The sequence below is a fragment of the Nanorana parkeri genome, unplaced genomic scaffold (assembly GCF_000935625.1).
Source record: "Nanorana parkeri isolate BGI_ZX_2015 unplaced genomic scaffold, ASM93562v1 scaffold689, whole genome shotgun sequence".
In the NCBI taxonomy this organism is placed as follows: Eukaryota; Metazoa; Chordata; class Amphibia; order Anura; family Dicroglossidae; genus Nanorana; species Nanorana parkeri.
The window spans coordinates 468,943-492,796 of record NW_017306957.1 but is presented as its reverse complement, the minus strand read 5'-3'; the positions used below and the strand labels follow the sequence as shown (position 1 = coordinate 492,796).

At 41.7% G+C, this 23,854-nt stretch overlaps 1 protein-coding gene across 1 annotated transcript in view; it reads right to left on the bottom strand.

The window, feature by feature from the left end:
- ADAMTS13 (ADAM metallopeptidase with thrombospondin type 1 motif 13) overlaps nucleotides 1–23,854 on the bottom strand; it is a 30,999-nt gene that overhangs the window by 236 nt on the left and 6,909 nt on the right. Inside the window, exons 9-31 of the mRNA XM_018563708.1 lie at nucleotides 22,973–23,107; nucleotides 22,270–22,420; nucleotides 21,782–21,886; nucleotides 21,093–21,244; nucleotides 20,644–20,707; nucleotides 18,427–18,553; nucleotides 17,483–17,628; nucleotides 16,664–16,784; nucleotides 16,321–16,401; nucleotides 14,831–15,012; nucleotides 14,614–14,749; nucleotides 12,700–12,829; nucleotides 12,063–12,242; nucleotides 11,324–11,513; nucleotides 10,433–10,547; nucleotides 9,411–9,540; nucleotides 8,087–8,266; nucleotides 7,798–7,983; nucleotides 5,967–6,171; nucleotides 4,847–5,147; nucleotides 3,193–3,339; nucleotides 1,628–1,804; nucleotides 470–654 (exon numbers count right to left, since the gene is read on the bottom strand). Of these exons, the coding sequence (XP_018419210.1) occupies nucleotides 470–654; nucleotides 1,628–1,804; nucleotides 3,193–3,339; nucleotides 4,847–5,147; nucleotides 5,967–6,171; nucleotides 7,798–7,983; nucleotides 8,087–8,266; nucleotides 9,411–9,540; nucleotides 10,433–10,547; nucleotides 11,324–11,513; nucleotides 12,063–12,242; nucleotides 12,700–12,829; nucleotides 14,614–14,749; nucleotides 14,831–15,012; nucleotides 16,321–16,401; nucleotides 16,664–16,784; nucleotides 17,483–17,628; nucleotides 18,427–18,553; nucleotides 20,644–20,707; nucleotides 21,093–21,244; nucleotides 21,782–21,886; nucleotides 22,270–22,420; nucleotides 22,973–23,107 (3,526 nt within the window). The remainder of the gene's footprint in view (nucleotides 1–469; nucleotides 655–1,627; nucleotides 1,805–3,192; nucleotides 3,340–4,846; nucleotides 5,148–5,966; nucleotides 6,172–7,797; nucleotides 7,984–8,086; nucleotides 8,267–9,410; nucleotides 9,541–10,432; nucleotides 10,548–11,323; nucleotides 11,514–12,062; nucleotides 12,243–12,699; nucleotides 12,830–14,613; nucleotides 14,750–14,830; nucleotides 15,013–16,320; nucleotides 16,402–16,663; nucleotides 16,785–17,482; nucleotides 17,629–18,426; nucleotides 18,554–20,643; nucleotides 20,708–21,092; nucleotides 21,245–21,781; nucleotides 21,887–22,269; nucleotides 22,421–22,972; nucleotides 23,108–23,854) is intronic.

The following is a 23,854-nucleotide window of genomic DNA, read 5'->3' as shown; positions in this document are numbered from 1 at the left end:
GAAGGCAGAAAATTGTCAAAGTGATATGTTGCAGTGGATAAAATATAAAAAAATACAAAAATCCATTCAGGTATTATGACAGATAAAATGCTGAAAATGGCTATAGATATCTATATATATCTATATATAGATATATATAGATATATATAGATATATATAGAGGGAGAGAGAGAGAGACTGGAGACACATGCTCTGTGTGTTGGGCACTAATGATGCCCATGTGTCTGCGCCTCTCACAATGGAAATCTGTCATTGTCTGGTAGCTGTATGATGGAACAGGATCCTGTAATTTGGCCATGGCATTTGGACAGAACTATAAAGTCTGGTGAGAAACCTCATCACCGGGGCTACCAAGATACATATGTCATGTGATTCTACTTGCCAAAAACCATGGAAAAGTTACATATCTGTTGTGGGCTGTTGTTGAGTCCCATTAAGCCCTGCACAGGCAGCGTGACTACATACTTACCAGGATGTAATCTGACTGTGTCTTATTGGTCCCTTTCTCAAGGTCCATATACAAGGCATGGACTGCAATGGTAAACTTGGGAGGCACGTCAATAAAGATACGACAAGCAGGGGAGTCCGACCCGGACTGTGACTGTATGGGATTTCGTATGTCTCCCTGCATCCCGAACAGCTGCACATCACAGTCTACAGGAAGAAAGGAGAGTTATGTCATACAGCAGAATCCTCATGTTATCTATACATCATCCAATGTCCACATACACTGTATGCAAGTTAAAATGAGAAGTATAAACTTTTTTGGGGGGTCACCGGAGTACATTTATTCATTTACTGTTCTTTCCCAAAGTCAATGGATAGCATGCCAATGTCCTCTATCTACTGACAGCGCAGAGCCACACCAAAGCCAGGAAGATTCCTGAGAATTTTGTTGGGACCCACCCAGGTGCCTGATGGACAGCTGGCTCTGCCTCTCTAGACCCAAAGCCATCTGTGCCCGCCCCCTTCCATGTCTGTCCCTCCAATGAGCACTGGAGGAACAGAGAGAGGGGAGTGGGGAATCCCTGCAGGGCGCAGAGACTGACAGTCACCGCTCTCTGCAGGGAGGAGATCATGAGCTGAGTGATCAGAGGTTACATGATCACTCAGCTCTCGGTATATTGACCTGGCGTGTGGCAGCTGCAGTATTGGCAAGAGTATATTTTACTCCTCACTGCCCCACTCCCTGCACTTCTCCTACTAATCAGTCAGTGATTAGTGCAACTGCACCAAAACCCAAATATCTGCTCAGTTTTATACTGTGCTCTACAACCTCTCTGACCTGTGTAGTCGTAATGTTTACACATTGATTGCACAAAATTACGGCTCTGTGGAAGACTGCAGAATGCGCATTAGACACAAGTAGGTGTGCTTACTGTGGAACAAGCGATGACAACAGTGTATTTTGCATGCTACTTATGAAGCAGTAAACATATAGGAAATCTTTCACACAAACACGTAAGCCACCATTTACAGTAATTCAGCAAAGCTGGATGCCTGTCTTTACACAAGCAAGAGGATCCGCATGACAGCCAGGCACTTTTCAGAAGCAGGTCAGCAATGGCAGCTTCCATATGTCTCGTTTAAAGTGCATTATGGTCTGAAGAAAACAATATTGGTGTACCTTGGTGATAGCTTTGAGTGGCCGGTTTAGTTGAATACTCCAGAGCAATTCCATTACCGGGGTGAACTTGGCGCTGTCTCACGATCACTGTGTTCGATCGCGTTACCACTGTGACTGCTGAGATACGGGTACACGCCTTTCTCCACATAGCTCTGCCATAGAACAATACTAGCTCACCTGCAAAGGAAGTAATTCAATCAGTGAAAAATAAACCTCAGAATTTGCAGAAGTCCCTAGTGTCACGCCTGTATGGAATGGGTTAGCGTGGATCTCAGCTGCGGAGGCTTCTCAGGTATGGACCCCTGGTTTCACTCTCAAGTTAAACAGAGAGTTAGGGATCCTAGCATCACAGCCTCAAGTTAAATAATAAGGTGGGGTTGGAGAGGGTTAAATCCTAAGCGAACAAATCAATAATCTGAGTACGGTTAATGAGTAAGGAGTTTAGCAGAACTTAGATGGCAATACAGTTATTTGGTATGGGTCCAGTTCCCCGTAGTATTAAGGCTTGAAATTGTAAGTTGTAAATCAAACAGTCCTGATGACAACAGGTGCAACTGCACATAGAATACTTGCTCTTTGGAGGGTTTGGCTATGGAGGTACAGGGGGTCCTTGGTGGATTCAGACTCGCAGGAGGGAGGAATCTGGAGGTTCGTGGAGGGTCCCAGGAGACAGCAGGCGTTCTGGCACAATCTTGGAACGCCATGCTGTCTCTTCTGGGCGTTTAAATAGGCCTTAGAGGAGAAGGAGGAGCCGACGTACGCAGCGGCACACTTCCGCTTTCCACGGTGGAACGCACGCCCCTCACTTCCGGGTTTCGGGACCTCGTGCGTTCCACCGTGGAACGCAATCGGCCCAGCGACTGAGCGGCTGGCTGCCGCTTCCGCCCTCCTTGCCCGCAGCTGACGGCGACGGCCGTTACACCTAGGCACATAGCGACTCTCTGAAAGTCAATATTTGCATTGGCTTGGACAACACCCTCCTCCTCCTCCTTCCCATTTCATAGTGCTTTGACCTGCCTAAGGGGAAGAGGGCCCTGTGCCTACCCTGAGAAGTCTAAACGTTTCCACAGGGTCTGTTAAAGATATTATTTGGCATCTTATGGTCTATACTAAACACTGGGGGGTTAATATATCAGTTTTTTTTCCTTTTTGTCAGGGTAAAGATTTACTTAATCTTAGTCCTGTATAATTAATTTCAGCCAGCACTTTCCATATTACTTCTTAGCAGGACTGCATTCTCTGCACATGATTCTTTTTTGGTTGACTTTAATTTTAGTGTTTTGAAAAATGGCTGCTCTTCAGTAACAACCTGGCCTGTGGTATTCACACTGTACACAGGGCTGCACTCTTATTGACTAACATTGTGACCTGTGTACATAGCATGGATGGTATAGGTAGCAGTGTCAAGTAAGTGGCAGTGGCATCCAGCTATGCTCATTGTGGTAGTGCACCGTTTATGTCAAACGGTTGACACTAATGGAGCCGGAATATCTCACTTTTGTATAAAGAAAGGTCATTGCTGAGACAACAAAATATATGGAGGATTCAAGACCGAAAACACCCACCAGCTGAGCAGTTAAGGGAGCTGGACAGAATCTTGATGACAATAATCTCTCCCAGCGGCCGTCCTATTGAGAACATACAATCGTTTTCCAGAATCCCGGAGGTGTTGATTATTGCAGAAGCATTCAGGAAGAGCCGTCCACACACACCTGGAGGAGGTCAGAATAAAATAAGGGCAGTTATTATCTTTCATTTTGCTGATTCCTTCCCTCTTCAAATCTATCAGGCTTCTCACTTATTGAAAGCTACATATTATGTAGCTGACTGATCTTATCTCAGTGGCGCTTTAGCTGGGCTGCTGACTGTATTGTTTGATATACACATAGCCACAAGAGGAAGAAACTCTAAATTCATATGTGATATAGTGTCACTTTTAGATAAAGTGTTGCTGAGAGTTGTAGTCCTCTATAGCCATTACCATTCTGCATTTCTGTATAAAGTGTAGCTGTGAGTTGCATTCCTCTATTGCTGGTGCCATTCTGCATTTTTGGATACACTTTCCTTTATGTTTACATTGCTTTATGTTAATATTGTTAAAGTTGTTGTTAATATTTATTTTTGTAACTTTATTCTGAATAAAACATTTAAAAGTGTCATTTCATAAGATAATTTAAGAGGGTGTGTTTAGGGGCAGAGTTTAGGCCGGGGCAGGGTAGGGGTTAGGTGGGGCAACTGATGGTGAGTAACTCTTAAGGCCTGTACAAGATGCATTAAAAATTACTTCTGGGGAAATGCTACACTAATAATGCAGAATATGTACTCATTAAAGCATGCCACAGTTTCCCCTCAATGAAGGAGCATATCTGAGCATCATCAGTGAATATGAGTATACAAGGAACATCAAGCATTCTGGACACTGACTGTTTCCAGCATGCTGGAAAATGTCTACAAATAGCTATCCCATCGCTCCTCTCTTTTCAACATGCATGACATTTGCACAGGTAAAACTGTCAGCAGATTTGTGTGTGCAGAATGTATCTATTTCCTGTGCTCCTCAGCTCCATCTAGTGACCATAATGCAGTATTAACAGTATTACATTATGTTATATTCAACCTGAAAAGAAAATATTCTAAGAATTAGGGTTGCACCGAAATTTCGGCTGCTGAAACATATCGGCCAAAAATAGCACTTTTGGCAGAATGCCGAAAGTGCCATCTTTCGGCCAAAACAGTGGTGCATCCCTGCATTCTCTCCTCCCCGCTGGGCGCTGCTCTGTGTCCCAGCGGGGAAGGAATAAAGTATCACAGGAAGCCGAGCGGTGTCTCTTCTCCCGCACTGCTCAGCCTCCTGTGACAGATTAGGAGAACAGTGGCCCCTTCCATGCTGTTTAGCGTACATGGGGGAATTGAGTAAGCATACCCAACTTTTCTAAGACTTTGCTGTAAATAATATTTTCCTATTTTAATAATTTAGTTGTTGGCCTCGGAAAACTCTCCAAAACTCCCTTTACAATGTGGTCCTCAAATCTCGACACCATATTGCACCTGTGGCCTTAGAAGTGATTTATACAGAGGCAATACCATATGAGCATCAGGTGGTTTTAACTCCCTTTTTATACATCCCAAGATTTTATTTGCTTTTGCAGCTGCTGCCATTTGGCATTCAGGAGGTGATGAAGGTGACGTCTATATATCTACCATTTTTGTCTCCTGTACCATCCACCGTGGCTGGCCCGCCAGTCCTGTCTGGTGCTATAATGCTGACAAAGGGTATAGCTCTATAATGAGGTTTCTGCTGATCCGGGACAACAGAGGTCTGCAGTGTTCTCATTAACATATGGGCTGCATCCGGTTGGGCGGTCTGTGTATCCTGCAGGCATGGCTTTTCAGAACAGCCACGTAGCGTGATGGGTTTTGGCGTGTGTCCACAGAGCGCGGGGCTTACATGTTGGTGGGTTTTTGAGTTGATGCAGAATTCTTCCCGCTGTTGAACCCCATTACCACAGGTGACTGAACACTAAAAGAGAAAGACATCTCAGTTACTCAGATATTACTGCTATCTTGCCAACCAACATGTCAGTTTTTTGAGATGGGACACCTATTACCATTAAAATATTTAAGGAAAAGACACACCCTTGATGCTTGGAGACCGGCAAGAAATAGGGCAGCTTTTACTGAAATATTCAACTTCAATGCAGAGATTTCCCCAGCACTACATTTTTTCTGCCACTGGATGTGCTCGGTCTGATGACTGGTGTCTTTCAACCCACTTCCTTTGAGCCCATGTAATCCTGGACCAGCCCCAGCCTGTGACTTGACAGTGAACAGAGAAGCAGCACATGGATGAGCTCATCTCTCTGTCACTCTGCTCTCTCTTGCTATCAGCTTTACTCTTGTCAGCAAATTAACTGATTGGCTCCCTATACTGCTTTTTCCTCATGCACTCTGAGCTCTACTATACAGGGACTGCAAGGTGCCTGATACCAGGTCAAATTTAGGTACTTACACTGCTTGCTTTTAAAAACCCATGTGATTATGTATTAATGCTGCATGCATTTGTAGACCGTTAATATCTAACTAGAGTTCAGCTTTAAGAGGCCATCTGAGCACTGCCTACTACAAGCTATATTTGTCCGTTATGCTGAGAGCAAGTTTTCTGGCATTCAGGCAACTGGCATTTCCCGAAGAAAGTGGCAGCCTCTTATTTCACCCATGACAAGTTTATTTAAAAAAGGTCACCATAGCTTTCCAATTTGAAGTAAGGTAGGAAAAATAAGTTTGACATATTTTAAATGAATCAATTAAAAGGACTAAATCCATGGCTTGTGCACATTACCTGTGTCCAGGGCCGCACATCCCAAGTGTAGAAGCATTGGGTAATAAAGCACGGGATGACAGACAGGGGCCTTTCATGGGATGGACAAGATCCAGAGTCTTGCTCCGTATCGTTGCCAGCCACTGTCTGCACACATATCACCTTCTGCCTGGATATGCCATAGCCACAACCAGCAGAGCATGGAGTGCTCTCTACCACTCGCCACCTAGAGGACAAAAAGAAGAAGGCAGCTTATCAGAAATTGTTCTATCAACCTAAAAACTATCACCAGCACCACTAAGCAGATGGTACTGCTTTTCTCATTCAAATTCTTTTCAGGGCATCAAGAAGAGTATTAGGCATCCAGCAGCAGTGTACTTTTAATCTTTTTTTTAAGTAGCTTGTATGCATAGTACAGCAGCAGTGTACAAAAATGAACAATATATAATTCCACAATGTGAAAAACCACAGGTAGATTCTGTTAATCATTTATATCTGTGGAGACCAATTGTACAGAAGCATCTCTATATTATTTTTTTTGCAGATATAATCGTATGCATCATCTCATATCAATATAGATTTGATGCAAGTAAATCATGGTGTTCTAATTATTGCTAGTAATTGTATATGTTATCTGATCTTAACACCTTCAAGGCAGGTTTGTAGTAGGATAACAGTCATATTCTTGTGGTTGTATACGAACAGACCGCACTATCCAGAGAATTCCAATACTGCAGACTTTATTAAAATTCACAGCAAATCCAGTATATCAGTGAAAACGTGCATAAAGCTACAAATGCCAGCACTGCACACCCCCAACCAACTACAACCGCTCACATGTTTCACCCGAAGGCTTATTCATAGAGGTCATAGAGATATTCTTGTGGTTACTAGTCTTGGAATATGGTATATGGGTAGAGAAGTGTTGAGGAATCACAGAAGAAAGAAGAGTAGTTACAGATGAGAAACGGGCATGGTAGAAGAGGGAGATGTATGGAAAATGTAGAAAAAAAAAAGGAGTATACATTTTGACCTCAAAGATATAAAAAATCTGCAGAGGACCTAAAGTGCACCCATGTTGACCATGTAAAGCAGGGGTAGTCAAACTACGGCCCTCCAGCTGTGGTGAAACTACAAATCCCATAAAGCATCTCTCTCTGGGAGTCATGTCTGTGGCTGTGAGAATCTTGAAATGCCTCATGGGATTCGTAGTTCCACCACAGCTGGAGGGCCGGAGTTTGGCTACCCCTGATGTAGAGCTTCTGTATTTTTTTTCCCCCTGGAGATCATTTGTTCCATCTAGCAGCATACTATTTAGATGAAGGAACCTGCTTTTTTTGAGGCTATTTGTATAGCTCTGACATATTCAGTGGTGCTGTACAGGGAACACTATCATTCACATCAATCTCGGCACCAGATGAGCTTACACTCTAATGTTCCCACCACAGTCACGTATTATTATTTTTATTATTCATACCGCTCAGACATGTTCACTGAGTCAGTCACATCAGTCTCTGCACCAAAGAAGCTTTCCCTCTAAGGTCCCTGCCATGCACACAGACTAATATTTTCATACATTTACATAGCTCTGACATATGTAGTATGCAGTTCTGTAAAGTGAACACTGAGCCATTCACATCAGCCTTTGCACCAAAGGAGCTAATAGTTAACTTGAGCATCCAATTAACTTAACAGTATGTTTTTGGCTTGTGGATCACCTGGAGCTACCTAGTTAACATGAGGAGAATATACACAATGGGTGGGAAATGAACCAGGAACCTCACATTGTAAGACAGAGTGCTAACTACTTAATTAAAATGTCATTGAGAATAAGAATATTGGATGAATTTACCTTGGTGGGCAAGGCTGTTGGTTGCAAGGTTCCTGTTCTTGAGGATGAGGCAGGTGCTGGCATTGTATATCTGGTACAATTTTTTCCTCACTACTGCCCTGCTGACTGTCTTGAGTACAATAGAGAACACGTTGTAAAATTCCCCCTCCACAGGTCACACTACAGGATCCAGTCTTGTAGCGCCATCTATAAAGCAAAACAATGCGTTCATTGCCAGTTCAAAGTTCTCTCTAGGTAACTAACATTTCTATTTGTTAATAATATACTTTCAATCTGACCCTTGCCTTACCGGACAGGACAGGGCTCGGTGGTGCACGGTTTCATGAAGCCTGGATGAGGTAAGTGGCTGCACTTGGAGGGGGGTAGTCGGTATAAGATATCATTTTCTTTTCGGACACATGTCACAGAAAGTGGGATTATTCCTCCTCCGCAAGATAGTGGACACGGTGACAACTCCTCTACCTCCCAGCTGTGCAGACAAGTACACATTACATTTAACAGTGCAATAACACCTAGTCACATATGTGCACGAGTACTTGAAAAATAATTAGAATTTAGGACATAGTCAAATCTATCTATTATATTACTAATCATGTCTGTTCATGTCAGCAGGTTGCATCTCTTAAAAATAACATATTTATGATGGAAGAAGTTGTATGCATGTTCCTTGCTCATTCCTGAAGGAGACTATGGTTATGAGTATCTAGAAGGATGACAGATCTTTTATAAAGTTCAAAATGCAGAGTCCTATGTTTTATACACAACGGCAGATGATTTTATCAGATATCAGTCAGAATAGCTGAGGATTTTAGGAAAGCTTTCAGGGCACAGCATGGGCAAGCAAAGTAGCAGAAAGTAATATGTGCAAACTTGCATGATTTGTCTTAGTAGGCAATGTTGATGTGCAAATCTATAGCAAATAAAGTTTGCTTTCAGCAGGCTGGAGCAGTCTGAGCAATAAAAAATGACTGCAGATTGGTTGTCATGGGTTAACATTGGCCTTTACTAAAGTGGAAGTTAAAATAGAATCCATGTCCAACTGTCCAACTGATTTCACCAAGGCTAGAAGCTACAAATGTGGGTTGTGACTTACAGCGTTTGGTAAAAACTGGTACAGCAGCATAACCGAATACAAATATGTAAATTTGTCTGAACATTTATGATATAATTATATGTGGAGTGGGTACGGCAAAGACAGGGCAAATGGAGACTTGTAGTGCCTAAACAATATATAGGCAGTGCTATATATTTGAGCTTAGGTGCAAGCACACATTTAGATAAGCTATGTGGTTGGCACATTTGATGCTGCTTGTTTAGTTCTGCATGAGAACATAATTCCTTGCATCCCCACAGTGAACCAGCAGCTGGGGTTCCTTTGTTCGAGGTGTAAAGGTTCCCCAATTTGATTCCAGCACCGCTTGATAAGAGAGGGCTAATGCATACCTCTCTGATAGATTCTAACAGGTATGGATTGGGAGTGGGTACACTGAGTGTCAGAGGCAGGACAGACAGACAGGTTGATATATAAGCAGTGCTATATATTTGTGCAAAGTTGCAGGAACACATTAAAATAAGACACATATTGGGGCATATAGTTAATTGAAGCTCATTACAATGGCGGGCAGCTCTGCGGTCGGCATGGGCGCTGCTGCTTGTCTGGTTTCAGGGTATGGTTGCAGGACTTTTCAGGTGCTTCTTCTTTAGAATAAAACTGGACACAAATGTAATGTAGTTCCAAAGACCCTAAAAAGCCAAACATTATGATTAACACTGTTAACGCTTCTTGAGTTAGTAAACTGCATAGCAATATAAGCAAACAGATCCTAAAATATTATCTGGCCACACCAAACCTTAATTTTCTTTAACCTAGCAATTTTTTTTTTCTAGTTTGAATTGGCAAACAAGAAGACATGAAAAGTCATAGTCAGAGCAAGAATAAGCTGAAACACAAATACAAATAGTGGAAAATGTAGTTGTATATTTAAATATTTTATACCATATTAAACAGAGTTGCCCCATGACCTGCGGTTAAGGGTTTGAGATTTAGCTTACAGGTGAAAGGTACATTTTTGGAGACAGTTTAAGGGCTAGAATAAAGTGTTAGAAGTTGGGTGTTAAGGGGCAAATACTAACTGCAGATAAAAAGTTCTTTTAATTTTTTGTTGTAGATAGCGTGTTTAAGGGTTACAATTTGGGACAACTTTTTACTGCCTTTTTTGTTGTTGTTGGGGAAATCTCCCTTCACTTCCTGTTTATTGACAGCTGTCAGACAGAAAAGAAAGTTCAATGAAATCCCCCCAATGCGAGCACAGACAGCATTTAAATAATAAGACTAGGGAAGGGAGAAGCAGCACAAGGAGCCAATTAGTTGTGTTGCAGTGCAAGGGACATGCTGATAGGAGTAAACAGCAGAGGGACGAAGAAATGAGCTCATCAATCTGCTGCTTCTCCTTTCATTGTCCAGTCACAGGGTGGAATACTTCTAAGTGTAATTGATCAACAACAGAAATAAATGAGGCCTCCTGCCCTGCCAAACAGGGCTGCCTGCAGTTCAGCTTAAGCATAGTCATTGTTGTCAGACTGAATGGATATGATGTTTAAAGGAATTAAAGACAACATTATAACCCAGACTCACCAGTGCCACAAGTAACAGAACATTCACCCTGTATTGGGCTCCACACAAAGACTTGTGTGTCGTTCCAAAAGTGGGAGTCAATGAGAGGTAAATCTCCTTTTACTGAAGAAATGATCTGATGGGAAAGAAAATAAATCAGAATAAAAATGAAAAGACAAATGTACAATAGGTTTAGATTTCTTTTTCCCAAAAAAGGGGATATCAGAAAATGTATGAACGTTTAGTAACTTGGGGAGAAAATTGTCAAGGGCAAAAATATCAAGGACAATATCTTCCAGCAGACAACCTGTGCCTGTTGGCTTTTATACACCTTCCTGCCTCACAAAATTCATTCTGAATGCATTCTCCTCTGCCAGGAAAGCATGTTGCTGGACATCAGAGAAGAAACCAGAGCAGTCAACTGCTAATGCAGAATAATTTCTACAGGAAATGAGAGTTGGAAAGACAGGAGGGAAGGAACATTAATGAAGAAGGAAAACACTGGATTTAAAAAAAAAAAGAAAGATTGGTAATAACAGCACATACATATAAAAGTAGATTAAAGGAAATAAAGTTTTGGGGCAAATTGCTTTTTAGGGGAGAAATTCTCCACTGGAATCTGCTGGAAGACCAAGGCGCGTTGGGCCTTCTGAGTCCCCCAAAACACTCACTAGCTCCTATGGCCAACCTCTACATCAATACTGTGTCCTGTAGAGACATAGAGGTCAGTGGGAGGAATCAGTGAACACTCCAGCGACACAAGAAATCTACATTCCTGGAAGTGTCGGTTTGGAGTTTTGCTGAATTTAGGCTTTAAGCTTGTTTAGAGCCAATCTCCAAGATAAACCATTTTTAAACTTCCCTGTGACTCGCTTTCTCTCTAGATTACATATGATGACACAATATACTCACACTCTCCCAGCCAACAGGGCACACGCTGACCACACATGGAAGATGTTCTTGTGGCTTCTCCTGCCTTGAGCATTTAGAGACATCCACCATGACTTCCAAGCCAGACTGAGATTGTACGCAGGAGACTTTACGCCTTGCTGTGCCCGAGCCGCAGATTGCTAAGCAAGGACCGGTCTCTGATACCTTCCACCTGCACAGAAGAAAAACACTTATGTTAACTTGGAGTTTAGGAACGAGTTGGCCAAATGCTGCCCAGGTTTTTGTTGACTCCAACTATTCCTGTGTATTCAGTGAGCACAAAGAGAAAATGGAAAGCAGATTAATCGGTTTATAGCTTACCAGGTGGGTGCACATGAGTACATGAACATCAAAACCTATATATAGCATTTTTATATACAGTATCTGAAATTATATGTGGAACCCACAAGATACATCATAGTGACTTTATACAGTGTGACCCTACGGATGGTTACCACAGCAAAATGCTGGGGAATTTTGTTTGCCTGCTTTTAATGCATTGCATCTACTACTTGAACCCCATTTTTTGTTATGAATTGATTTGGATGCCTTCCATTTTTTGTCTTTTTGACTGGATGTGTGGCAAGGGTCAGTTGACTAAATATTTTGGCATTAAACGTTTTCCCTCTCTCCCATCTATGAAGGTTAAGGGGATGTTACACATTTGTATGTTTTCAAATATTAACTACTACTAGTGCTGCTTTCCATGTCATGGAGATACCTCGTTGGGCAGGGCTCTGTGTTACAGGAAACAAAGGCTTCCGGCCTAGAGGTGTGGGCACATTGCCAGTCCGGAATGACGGCCTCAGTGTCACGCAACTTTTGAACACACTGGACTGTCCTGCTCATAAGTCCCCCTCCACAGAAGACGGTACAAGCAGAGGTCTCCTTTATGTGCCACCTGAAGGAGAAAAAGAAAAACAGACAGAAGGGGATAGATGTAACAGAGGCATCAAAATCAGGATATGTGTATCCGAGGCGTCTGGCAGATTTTAATTTGCTGCATGTGTGTTCCAAGTCTATGCCTTCAAAATACTAAAAGCAGACATAGCAACTGACATTTTCAAAAGGTGGCCAACAGTAGCAGCTACCATCTTCTCTGTGGTGACAGGTGCACTTTAATGCAGACAGTTATGATAGAGGAAGGAGGGCAGTTAGTGCAGCAGCAAGCCATACCATACACATCAAACTATACAGAAAACTACACAAAGAGTGCACGACTTGTGTGGAACATACAGTGGCACTAGTAACTCAAGTAAACTAAATGAAGTTAAATATTGATATCTTTAATATGATTATAATCCAATGTCTGCTATTAAATCAACTATCTAAATATTGACCAAAGAAAACCAACACACCGCGGAGGGCAGGGGTCATCTCCACAAGGTTCCTGTGTTGGACCAAAAACCTCAGAAGAATTACAGAACTTGGATTGGGCTGCCATTTGAAGAATGTGGTCAAAGCATTCATAGACAACATTTCGAAATCCTGGAGGATGACAGCACAAATACAGAATATTAATGATGATGATACTGATGCCAATGCATGATGGTGACTATGTTATCTTTAAAAGCAAACACTACATTAGCTATATATAGCTGTATCTTTAAAGTGACATTAAAGTCTCCTTTTTTATTCTCCCAAAGCTGCTGTATGTACCTTATGTGATGCCTCTTTATGCGAGTATCTTCTTCCTACCACTCATTTCCAACAGTCCCTTCAGCGCTGGTGCTGCTCTCTGATCCAGCGCAGACTCCTATGCCACAGAGTTTGTCCAGCATGCATGCTGCTGGCTGCCTGCATTCACTTACATCTCTCCTCCTCTCCCCTCTGGTGATATCGACCACGCATGTGCCTGCACACACTTTCTCCTGCGTGGCCATTTGGGAAACTGGGTTCTACAGCCGGGAGCAAGCAGCGCAGACGCAGGTACGTTATTACCTATTTGCAAACTTTTTTCTTTTTTTAAATGTTTTTGCATATATGTACTGCTTGCTAAAAGGAAATATATGTAAAAAAAAGTGAGACTTTAATACCACTTTATTGTTTTTGCTTACTTTGTCTTAGCCTGACAAGGATCAGTGGTCACTTATAACCTGAGTTGCTGCCCAATCAACCTCATGACTTCATATGCTGTCTCATGACTTCTTAGAGTGCATTACAGCATTTAATAAGACAGCCCTGTAGTTGTTGTTATTCTTAACTACATAACTGTTGTGGCACTCAGAAGACAGTGTAAAAAAGTCCTGCTGAGCCAAAACTCAAGCAGTTTGTGGCCCTGTCGGCCCCCTTCAGTTCGTCAAAAGATCACTTTTAACTTTTATTAAAGTCGCTGTCCATGTACTGTATACTGACAGTGGTCAGAGCAGTAACTGTCAGAGTACAATAGCCAGTAGGGGAGATTCCCCACACCAAAAGCTGTTTAGCATGGATGGGGAAATCAAGGGTTCTTTCTCATTCAGCCCATTTGCAGAGTCATTACTCCTACAAAACCTGCACATTGTTTCTGTGCAAATAGAGGCAGAAACACTTTTTTTTTCCTTTCAAGTCAAATGTAATATCAGGAAAATACCTCATTTTGGCCACTAGATGGATGTGAGGAGCTTAGGAAATAAGCATTTATTTCTTATGCTCCTCAGGGCCCTTTAGTGGCCAAAGTATTTCCTATGCTCCTCAGCTCCATCTAGTGGCCAAAAGTATTTCCTATGCTCCTCAACACCATCTAGTGGCCATAATGTGGTATTTTCCTACTATTACATTCTACTAATATGCTAAGAATATACTAAGAACATTTGTTTTGCCTCTATTCACACAAAATAAACATTCATAGAGTTTGCCGGACAAATGGCTCTGCAAATTGCTTATAAATACCCCCCCATAGTGTATGGCCAGCTTTAGGCAGGTAACAAAGCAGCAATTGTGAAGTGTCAGATTTGGGCAAAGAAAGCAAAGCTAAATAATGATGGAGCTGAATGGAGCTGAATATAGTTATGTATTTTGTTTACATGTATTTTTACATAAGTATACTCAAAATAGTTCATATTTACCTAAATAAGAAAAAATATTTGTAATTTTCTATTTTTTTTTACTCCTGAACATAAACATTAATAAAGTAAATATACACAGTTATGTATTCCACTATAGACATTCAATTAAGAATGGAAGCCTTTGCTGATACATTCAATTGTTTCCTTCATTGTCAGCTTTCTATCTGGAAATAGGAAACATACATTTTGGGAATATTATGGAGGAAAAGGTCTCAATGGTCTCACCTCCCCCACAGCTGGCTGAACAGGGTGCGGGGACCGGAAGCCAAGCGTATGAATGATCCTTTTTGGCAATGTAATAGCTGTAGGTGATGTCCGGATTGGTGACCTCTCCATATTCTGGCCCGTATTTTCTGTACACCTTTCAAATAAGTAGACTTAATGGCTCAGGAAATTGAAGAAAAAATAAATAAAAATCTGAATGCTGAACACCATTTTGTACCTGTATCTCAATGTCGGAGGAGGTGGGTCCACCGATAAGGACTTCTTCCAGACCGGGTAGCTTGTTAGCAGTTAAAATCAATCTGTACTCCAGCTGCTTGTCCTCTATGACAGAGGGGTACGTGATGTTTAAAGAGATACTCCGCTTTCCAGCTACAATGTAGCCCGAGTTCTCTTTAATAGCTGGACAAAAACAGGAAAATCCATTAATTTTTTTTATAAATTCTTTATTTTCCAAACAGCACACATAAGATACAATCAAAAGCATAGAAGTATAGAGATAAATCGTAACTAACAATCCACATAATGGCATTCGCCAGGGCCACCGCCCCCATGGGGGTCTAGACATAAATCAACCTTGCGCTATTCAGCATCTATAAGAAAGCATAGTAATCCGTCCTCGGTGGGTCTCCCTGCCGCTGTGCCATATAAGCAAAGAGGTATCATTGTGGTTTGAAAGCGTAGAAGCACATATCTGGAGTCAATTGAGAATTCTAGGGCGGGACAGGACGGGATAGATCTAGGGCGAATACGAAGGACCAGGTAGAATCGGAGGGAGAAGGGAAGAGAAGGAAGAAAAAAAAGAAAAGAGAAAAAAGGGGGAAGGAGAGAATAGGGTGCCTCTGCAGTCTCAGTCCAGGAGGCTCAAATATTCCAGGGAGGACGAGAACTCGTCCCACTCAAACCAGGTGTAGCGAAATCGAGTCGCTGTTCCCTTTAGGGAACTGGTAAGGTCCTCCATCTGCCTGATGTCATTGATCTTGCCGAGCCATAGCTTAATAGTGGGAGGAGAGACCTGTTTCCACAAGGCCGGGATACATGCTCTGGCCGCATTAACGAGGTGGACCACCAAGGACCGTTTGTAGCTCCGCACCGAGCCGGCGGCCAGGTGGAGTAAAAAAAATGAAGGGACCTTGGGGACGTCGGTGATCGAGAACTTCTGAGTGATGGCGTGGACCTTGGACCAAAACTCCTGGAGTGATGGACAGGCCCAAAAAATGTGGAGCATGCCCGCAGGGGAGGAACCGCATCTCCAACAACAATCACTGGAGTCAGGGAATATCTTGTGCAGCCTACTGGGCGTACGGTACCATCGAGTAAGTATTTTATACCCCGATTCCTGATAGCGATTACTGATAGAGGACTTCAAGGATAGTTGCAAGATTCTCGAGGTGTCTTCAGGAGAGAAGGTAAGTGCCAGATCTCTCTCCCACGCCGCCATAAACGGCAAAGGGAGATCACAGTCCGGTGCTAGGAGTAATTGATAACATAGTGAAGGAAAATCCATTAATGACATATCTGTGATTGTTCCTGACTGGGTCTTCTCAGTCTCTTTTTTGTTTTCAGAGTGACATGATACAAAAGTAAAAATAAATAAAAGCAAGAAAACAGTCATATAAAATAGGATCTATCCTTCTAAACACATGGGGCAAGGTTAGAATGATATGACTATAGTTACAAGGGATTCTGGGATAGCGTGTACTTTCTTACCTAAGTGAGTAAACAGAGGCTTTTGATTAGTCACTCGCAGTGTCATGGCTCCGACAGGGACAGTAAGGAATGTGAAATACTCTGTAGCAATAGAAAATAAAAGAGATTACTTTGATATATAGATAAACAGATAGATAGATAGATAGATAGATAGATAGATAGATAGATAGATAGATAGATAGATAGATAGATAGATATGCAGACAGACAGAGAGACAGACGGATAGAGAGAGAGAGAAATAGATAGATAGATATGCAGACAGACAGAAGAGATGTAGCATTTTAAATTTTATTTTCAGCTAATTTGGATGTAGATTTTGCTATCCAAATGGACTGTTACTTACCCCCAGCTTTTCCTTCTGTAAATGAGCCACTAACTTTGCTGCACGTACTGTTGTCCCCACCACATACTCCACAGTGGTCCGCCGCCATCACAGAATCCATCACTCCATCACAGCCAAAGACCTGAGCGAGACACCTGCATTACACACAGGCAGATTTAAAGCCCCACTTCAACCAAAACCTTTTTTTTTTCTTTGGATAGGTTTTGAAAAAGTAAATACTTGTCAAGATATTAATGCTGTCCATGACCCCATTGAGGAGATTTCACCCCACTTCCTGTCCATCACATGACAGCATGCGACAGTTGCTCAAGAAAGGGGAGCAGTCGTCACGGGGCAGGAAGACACAGACAGTAATAATTACCTGACCGAGGTTCTAGCCGTTCCCCATTTTGCTTAAAAAATTGTGTGCAATCTGTGTCCCCACTAAAGACATTTATCATCACTTCCTTTACTGACCGGAAGTGAGGGGAAGACTCCCTAATGGGGACACAGACCACAAAAAACTTAATAGGGGTTTTATGCCTTCTATAACTATGTTATATTTTTACAGCAGTGACGTCCCTCTGCATATATTTTTACTGGAGTGACGCCACCCCCCACATATATTTTACAGGAGTGACATCACTGCAAATAACATTTATATTAAAGACTGACAATTCCGTTCTCCAATTATAAGTCCTGCTTTACATTAGTGATGTGACTGCCCTCCAGTTACTATTGATTTATACTGATATCATTAGATAAGATTCAGTAGTGACTGAAACGGTATTAAAAAAAGGAATTACCGTATATTTTTGTACCTTTCTTTTCTGGACTCACCTTGCATCGGCCGGCTACACAGATGTTAAACATGCCATTTGCCTCTGCGCTCTGCTCGCATCGGGTGCCGTCTGCGAAGCTGTCCCCTCGTCGCACCATGAAGTTATTTCCTTGTGCCTGACACAAATACTGGCAAAGCTCATCGCCTGGTTATCAAATACAAGAATACTGATGTCAGCTGTTTGTTCCCCATTGGGGACATTCACACTCTTTCATTGTTACCAAGACAGAAAATGACTGGAAATCCAAAATATAACAGTTGTTAACAGATCAGGAATACAGAGGAAATCATCCAATGGGGAATCTTGCTCCAGTGATAACTGTCTAAATGGGAATTTCCCCCTACTTTAGAAATATTCCCTGTTCCTGTTGTGCTTCCAGGACAGGACGTGAGGGTAAATCTCACTAATAGGATGCAAACAGCAAAAAAAACAAAAACAATTCCCCACTCTATTCAAAAAGCAAAACAAATGTTGGCTATAGATGCACTTTAAGACAATGTTCCTATTAGGGACACAAACAGCAATAAATACCTAACAGGGTCCCTATCCGTCCTTGATATATTAAAAACCTTAAAAAAAATTGAGTTGGAACTTCACTTTAAACTTGACACATCCTCTAAAATATCCCATGTATGCATCATCATTTCATGGTCAGGATGACATATTAGAAGAGTTTTTGCTACGCAGGATCTCAAATGAAGGTACTATATTTGAACATTTTAATTTGGACACAAAGAGGGCAATTTATCAAAACTGGAGCAGACAAAATCTGGAGCAGCTTCTCTCTTCAGTTTGTTCACTTAAGATTTGAAAAGGGAGAAGCTGATGGGTTTCAGTGCATAGCTGCTCCAGATTTGATAAATTCCCCTTAATGTGTGATGGCCGTTCTGCCTTTTTTTTTCAAATACCTTTTGGTCAGATGGGAATTAAAGACACACTTACCATGTGCAAAGGCAGCAGCTGATGTCCAGCGGTAGTGTGAAACTACCCCAGGGGACAGGGTGAGGGGCTTGTTGTCTGTAGCCGCACATTGTTCTGTCATAAAATCTAGTTGTGTGTTTCTGCAATCCTGGGAAAAACAAACCAACATTTTTTATATATACAGATAAATGACATAGAAGTAAGCCTGGCCTTACACTAATATTCATTTTTAGTCATTGACACCGAGCTGGATTTGACAAGGTAAAGATGGGATAAAACCAAAAAAGCATCAAGTGCAATGAAAGCCACAAGACTTTGGGGTTGATTTACTAACCTGATAAACACACCACGAACGTGTATACACCTCTGCAGTGTGTTCCATCCCAGCATGATCTATGGGTGGAATCTAAACACCTTTGTAATGTGTACACACCCAGCAGGTGTGTTGTGCAAAGCCCTGAAGGAATTCCAAGGTGATGTTGGGTAAATTAGCTCTATGTTGTGTTGCTTGCGTTGATGAATGCAAGGAATGTAAATGCATGAGCTAACCATTTTTATCTAAACTGTGAAGCAGCATTATATATGCATCATGTGCATGATTTTTCCATATATGGCATTAGTGGAAATATGCTTTTAGAGACTTTTTGGTTGATAAATACGTTTTGCTGTGTGAAAATCACACACACCTGGTGTGTGTGTGTGTTTAGGTTAGTAAATCACCCCCTTTGTGTCTATGTATGAAAAATTCACATAGCTTATTCGTCCAGCAAAACCGCACGCACATGTGTTCTGTGCACGTTAACCAGCTGTTGTGAGAATGGGCCAAAAGCAAATGTTTCTAGTGTAATTTCCCTTCTGCTCAAATGTTCTTAAAGTGGAAGTAAAGCTTCTTAAAAAACTGCATCTTGGATGGCTTTCTATGGCAGAAGAGACTGTGTAAGCACAGACCCGGCATGCTAAGATGAAGTAACCCCTGTGTGCATGCGCAGGAGTTGTCATTGGGGCCCTGCCAATCAACTGGTGAGGGAGAGGTGCATTTTTGGATAGGATCGGTTTGGCAGATACGTTTTCCATAAGTTTTCCATAATGTGCTAATATGCTGTGCAATCTAGCACATTATGGCTAACTCTAGGAGGGCCTGTTTTTTGTCTATAGCTTTATTTCCACTTAAATAGGTTAATTCATACAGAACAGAGTGAATGGGGAAAATTCAGCAACATTCTGCATTATGGTGCTCAGGATCATAGGAAATAAATACAATCCAAGAGAACGCTGGAGAGAAGGGGCATATAGCTGTAATCATTGCTATCCCCATAGTATCAATGGTTACATTTATATGCTCATTTCCCCCAGGGGTCTCTAAAATTGCAACATTGTATCTTACTAACATGTATTTATTTCCTATGATCCTCAGCTCCATCTAGTGGCCATAATGCAATATTTTCTCCATTCACTCTGTTCAATATGAATGGACCTATTAAGAACATTCGACCAAAAGAAAAATTACACAAAGAACATTTGTTTTTGCCCCATTGTCATTACAGCTGGTTGACTCGCATACAATGAATTTACATGCAGCTTCGTTGCATAATTAGGCCATGCAAATTTTTTCATAAAAAGACAAAAAAAGATATCCCTACGTGTGAGAGTAGGGGTCAGCAACCTGAAGATTGATATTCACATGTCTACAAAATTATTTGATATTTCTCATTAAAACATAACTGGAGTTTGTTAAATATTAAATAGTTTGTAGTGAAATTCCTATGTTTGAAAATGGCAGTGTTCACATTTATCTCCGCTTTTGGATCTACATATATTTGCAAAAGACAGGGACAAGGCGGGTCATCCTGAAACTCAGTGCACATTATTGCTGCATAAGAACATGTTATGTGTGTGCACCTGTTAATATAATTATAATGAATGAGTTTATGTTGCCATTAGCAGTACAACTATGAAAGCATAAATTAAAAATAAGCTATATGGCTATGTCACAGTATTGTCCTCTGGCATGCCAGATGTCTAATAGTTATAAATGGACACTTAATGTAGAAAAGTTTGCCGACCCCTGTACTAGATAATCTTTGCGTGATTCCATTTGGCCAAACAGCCATTAGGAGGAAAGTCATTCAAGTATGAACCAGCAGCAACAATGGAATGACAATGGATCCTAAAGCATATCTGGGAAAAAAACGATCTTGTGATGTATGGCTTTCCTAAAGAGCTAAAGCAGAGACTTACCTGCATTTTACACATTTTAGCCTGGAGATTGGCTCCTCTGCAGTCCCGACCACCAAAAGCTGGCCTGTGGAGGAAACAGAGCTAATTATAAAGGGCTTGTTTCATACTGGTGGTATGGATTAGCCAGTAAGAGACAGTTATACATTTCCTATGAATACATCTACCACATTTTCACATCATTTACAATAAAGAACCCTTTCTGCATGCAGGCATTAAAACTCGTCTTATAAGCCTCCTAGCTAAAATTAGTTTGCAGGATTCTTGTAATTGAAGAATGACAAATATGCAGTGGAGAAGATGCCATGTGGAGATGTATATAAAGTATAAACTGGGAAACCTGTCAGAAATGATAATGCCTTCTTCTGAAAATGTTAGTTTCCTACCTTTCCTGGCAATGCTAGGTGTCAGGCTACAATGCTTGAGTCAGTGCCACTAAGCATTTGTTTTACCTTGGATTGTTACATTGCCTTTTCCGCACAATCACTCCACCACCGCAGCTCCGGGAACAAGGCGAGAAGGAGCTCCAGCTGGACCAGACACCATGCACAGCCGCAACTGGATTCAGCTCCTCCAGGGATCTGCAGCGACCTTTGTGACACCACTGTGGAAAAGACACATTCCTTCATATCACTTGTTGATATAATTGATTCACACCATTCCATAAAATCTTGTTAACATTGAAAAGGTGACATTTTAGCTACAGCAAATTGGCAAGAGTGCCAACTGGTCCCCATAGAGAGAGAGAGGTATGTCTCAAAGCCCTGACTCTATTATAATTTATTCAGGTTTTAGCAATTATTATAATACATTATATGATTATTATAAATAATTATTACCAGGATAAATTATTAGGAATCAGAGGAGGATTGAGGTATTTGATCCCAGGCCAGTTCTAAGATTTGGTGGTCTAGTGGTCCTATACACACACACACACACACACAAACAAACATACTGTTCTTTTCTATATCGAGAATCCTTTTTCTGGCTGTGTTAGCTTTCAAAGACAGTAACCGGATTTGGAAAATATGTAGAATAAAATGAATGTGTATGTAGTTCAGAACCAACTATCTTGGTCCTGAATATTAGCATAGTATGTTTTTGTGATCAAATGAAATCAACAAGACCCCTTCTACTCCACCTTGTTCTGGCCGCACTCAGTGCCATCTAGAAGTGGGATGAAGAGTCGGCTGCAGCTGGTCAAATCTTCATGGCTGACGTGACAGGAGAGGACGCTGCACATGTCCTGCATAGAGCACCATACATTATATGACAAAAGCAATAATGGAACTCCACCAGAAATAGTACAATGTGATTTTAGATAAGGCTCTGTGGGTTAAAGTTCATACCCAAATATTCTTTAGCCCTGCAAGATCAGTTTTTGTTGTACAGGTACATTTTGTGCATCATTTACAGGACTGGACTTTATGAAGGTTGACTAATAGGAGCTTTTCAACACATAACTACACCACCAAAAATGTAAATGTCAATTTAAAGGGATTTTACTAGGACTTTGAAGGTATCTACTATAGCCAGCCACAAAACAGTAAGAAAGACAACAACTGGGCCAAGGACTAAATATTCAAGAGAAGAGTATCTGATAGATGTGGAAATGATAAAAAATCCTACCAGATCATTCCTGGAAAAGGTACAGGCCAGTGCTGAGCTCCCAAATGCGATTTGGCACTGCTCGTTGGCTCCATAATACAGACCAGGCTTTAGGCTTGGTATATTGTCCTCTAGTGCTGGTAAGTCGTTGATGCAGCTTGCTGCGCTACTGCTGTAGAGGGATCAAAGATAAGTCTTCTGATGTCACTGTAAAGCATTTACACACATACACAGGCTTATCCCCTAAAAGAGCAATGATGGTGCAAAAAAAATGCAGCAACTTATAGCAACCAGATATCAATTCAGTAGTGTCAGTGATTATTTGATTGCACTGAGTGATGGTACTTAGGAAGAAATAAGCAGAGAAGGTAGTCTGACTTTACTCTGACTTTCCTAATGTGCAAACTTATCTGGGCAAGTGACCAAGCCAGGTAACTAGCATTTTTTGGAGACCAGCAGAGGCAACCTCGATATTAGACTTCACAATGCAAAGATGATCAATTCACTTGCCTGACACGCAGACGGCGACTAGAGGGATTACTTTTGACTTTATGTAAGGTGTTAATAAAATCTGGTTTTATTTTATGTTTTAAGATGCTGTATCTATGGCACCTCCCTTCTTGTCCCGGTGACAACCATACTCAAGACAGGAAGTGAGGGTCAGTCTCCTGACATAATACTCTCCCACAGGAGACTCTGTCTCACATCGTTCTTTGTGTGATACCTGAGAAAATAAAGGAGCTGCTCACGGCTGCACTCCGACCATGTCAAATGGACGCTGTTATGGTTCCCCTCAGCTGCCATAACGTTTCCACTTCCTCTGCAGCTGTTTTCCGTCCCATCGTGATTTATTCCAAAACTGCAGGAGGAAAAATCAATTATGCCCAAATTGAAATGAAAGTCTGGTGATGAATTCAAAAACATATGTGATATTAATGATGAAATGAGAAGACTTCTGAAATCAGGCCACTGACATTGCTTGCCTGATCCCATATAGACATATTTTAGAATCATATAGAAATGATTGAAGAAACAATGACATTGCGTGTTGAAGTGTGGTGGGATGTATGTTATCAGGACAGAAAATTGTGGGAAATCCCAAATGTAACAGTTGTCAAGAGAACATGAGATGAGGGCAAACTTTTCAATGGGGACATCTTTTTTAGGGAGAGCTCTCCTAAGCTGACTATAACATTTCATTCAATTTCAACTACTTTTCATCCACCAGAAATCACAAATACCATCACAAATTACAGTAATTTCCAGAAAAGCAGCAATCTATCACCCAGGGCTGTTCCTATAATGAGACAGTCTGTGGTGGTTGCCTCAGGCGGCATCTCACTTGGGGGGTCAGTTGTTGGGTGGCGGCCAGAGTGTCCCAGGTTGCTAAGAGCTCTTAGCAACCTGTGATGCTCTGTCTGGCTTCCTGCCCAGCTCACTGACTTCACTGGTTGCCAAGAGCTGAAACACTCTGGCTGGCATCTTGCCCAGCTGCTGGCAACCAGTGACATCGGTGAGCTGAGAGGGATGCCAGACAGAGTTGCTGAACCCAGAATTAGCACCCCCTTGGTAACGAGGCATCCACTGCCAGCATCCAGCCCCCCCC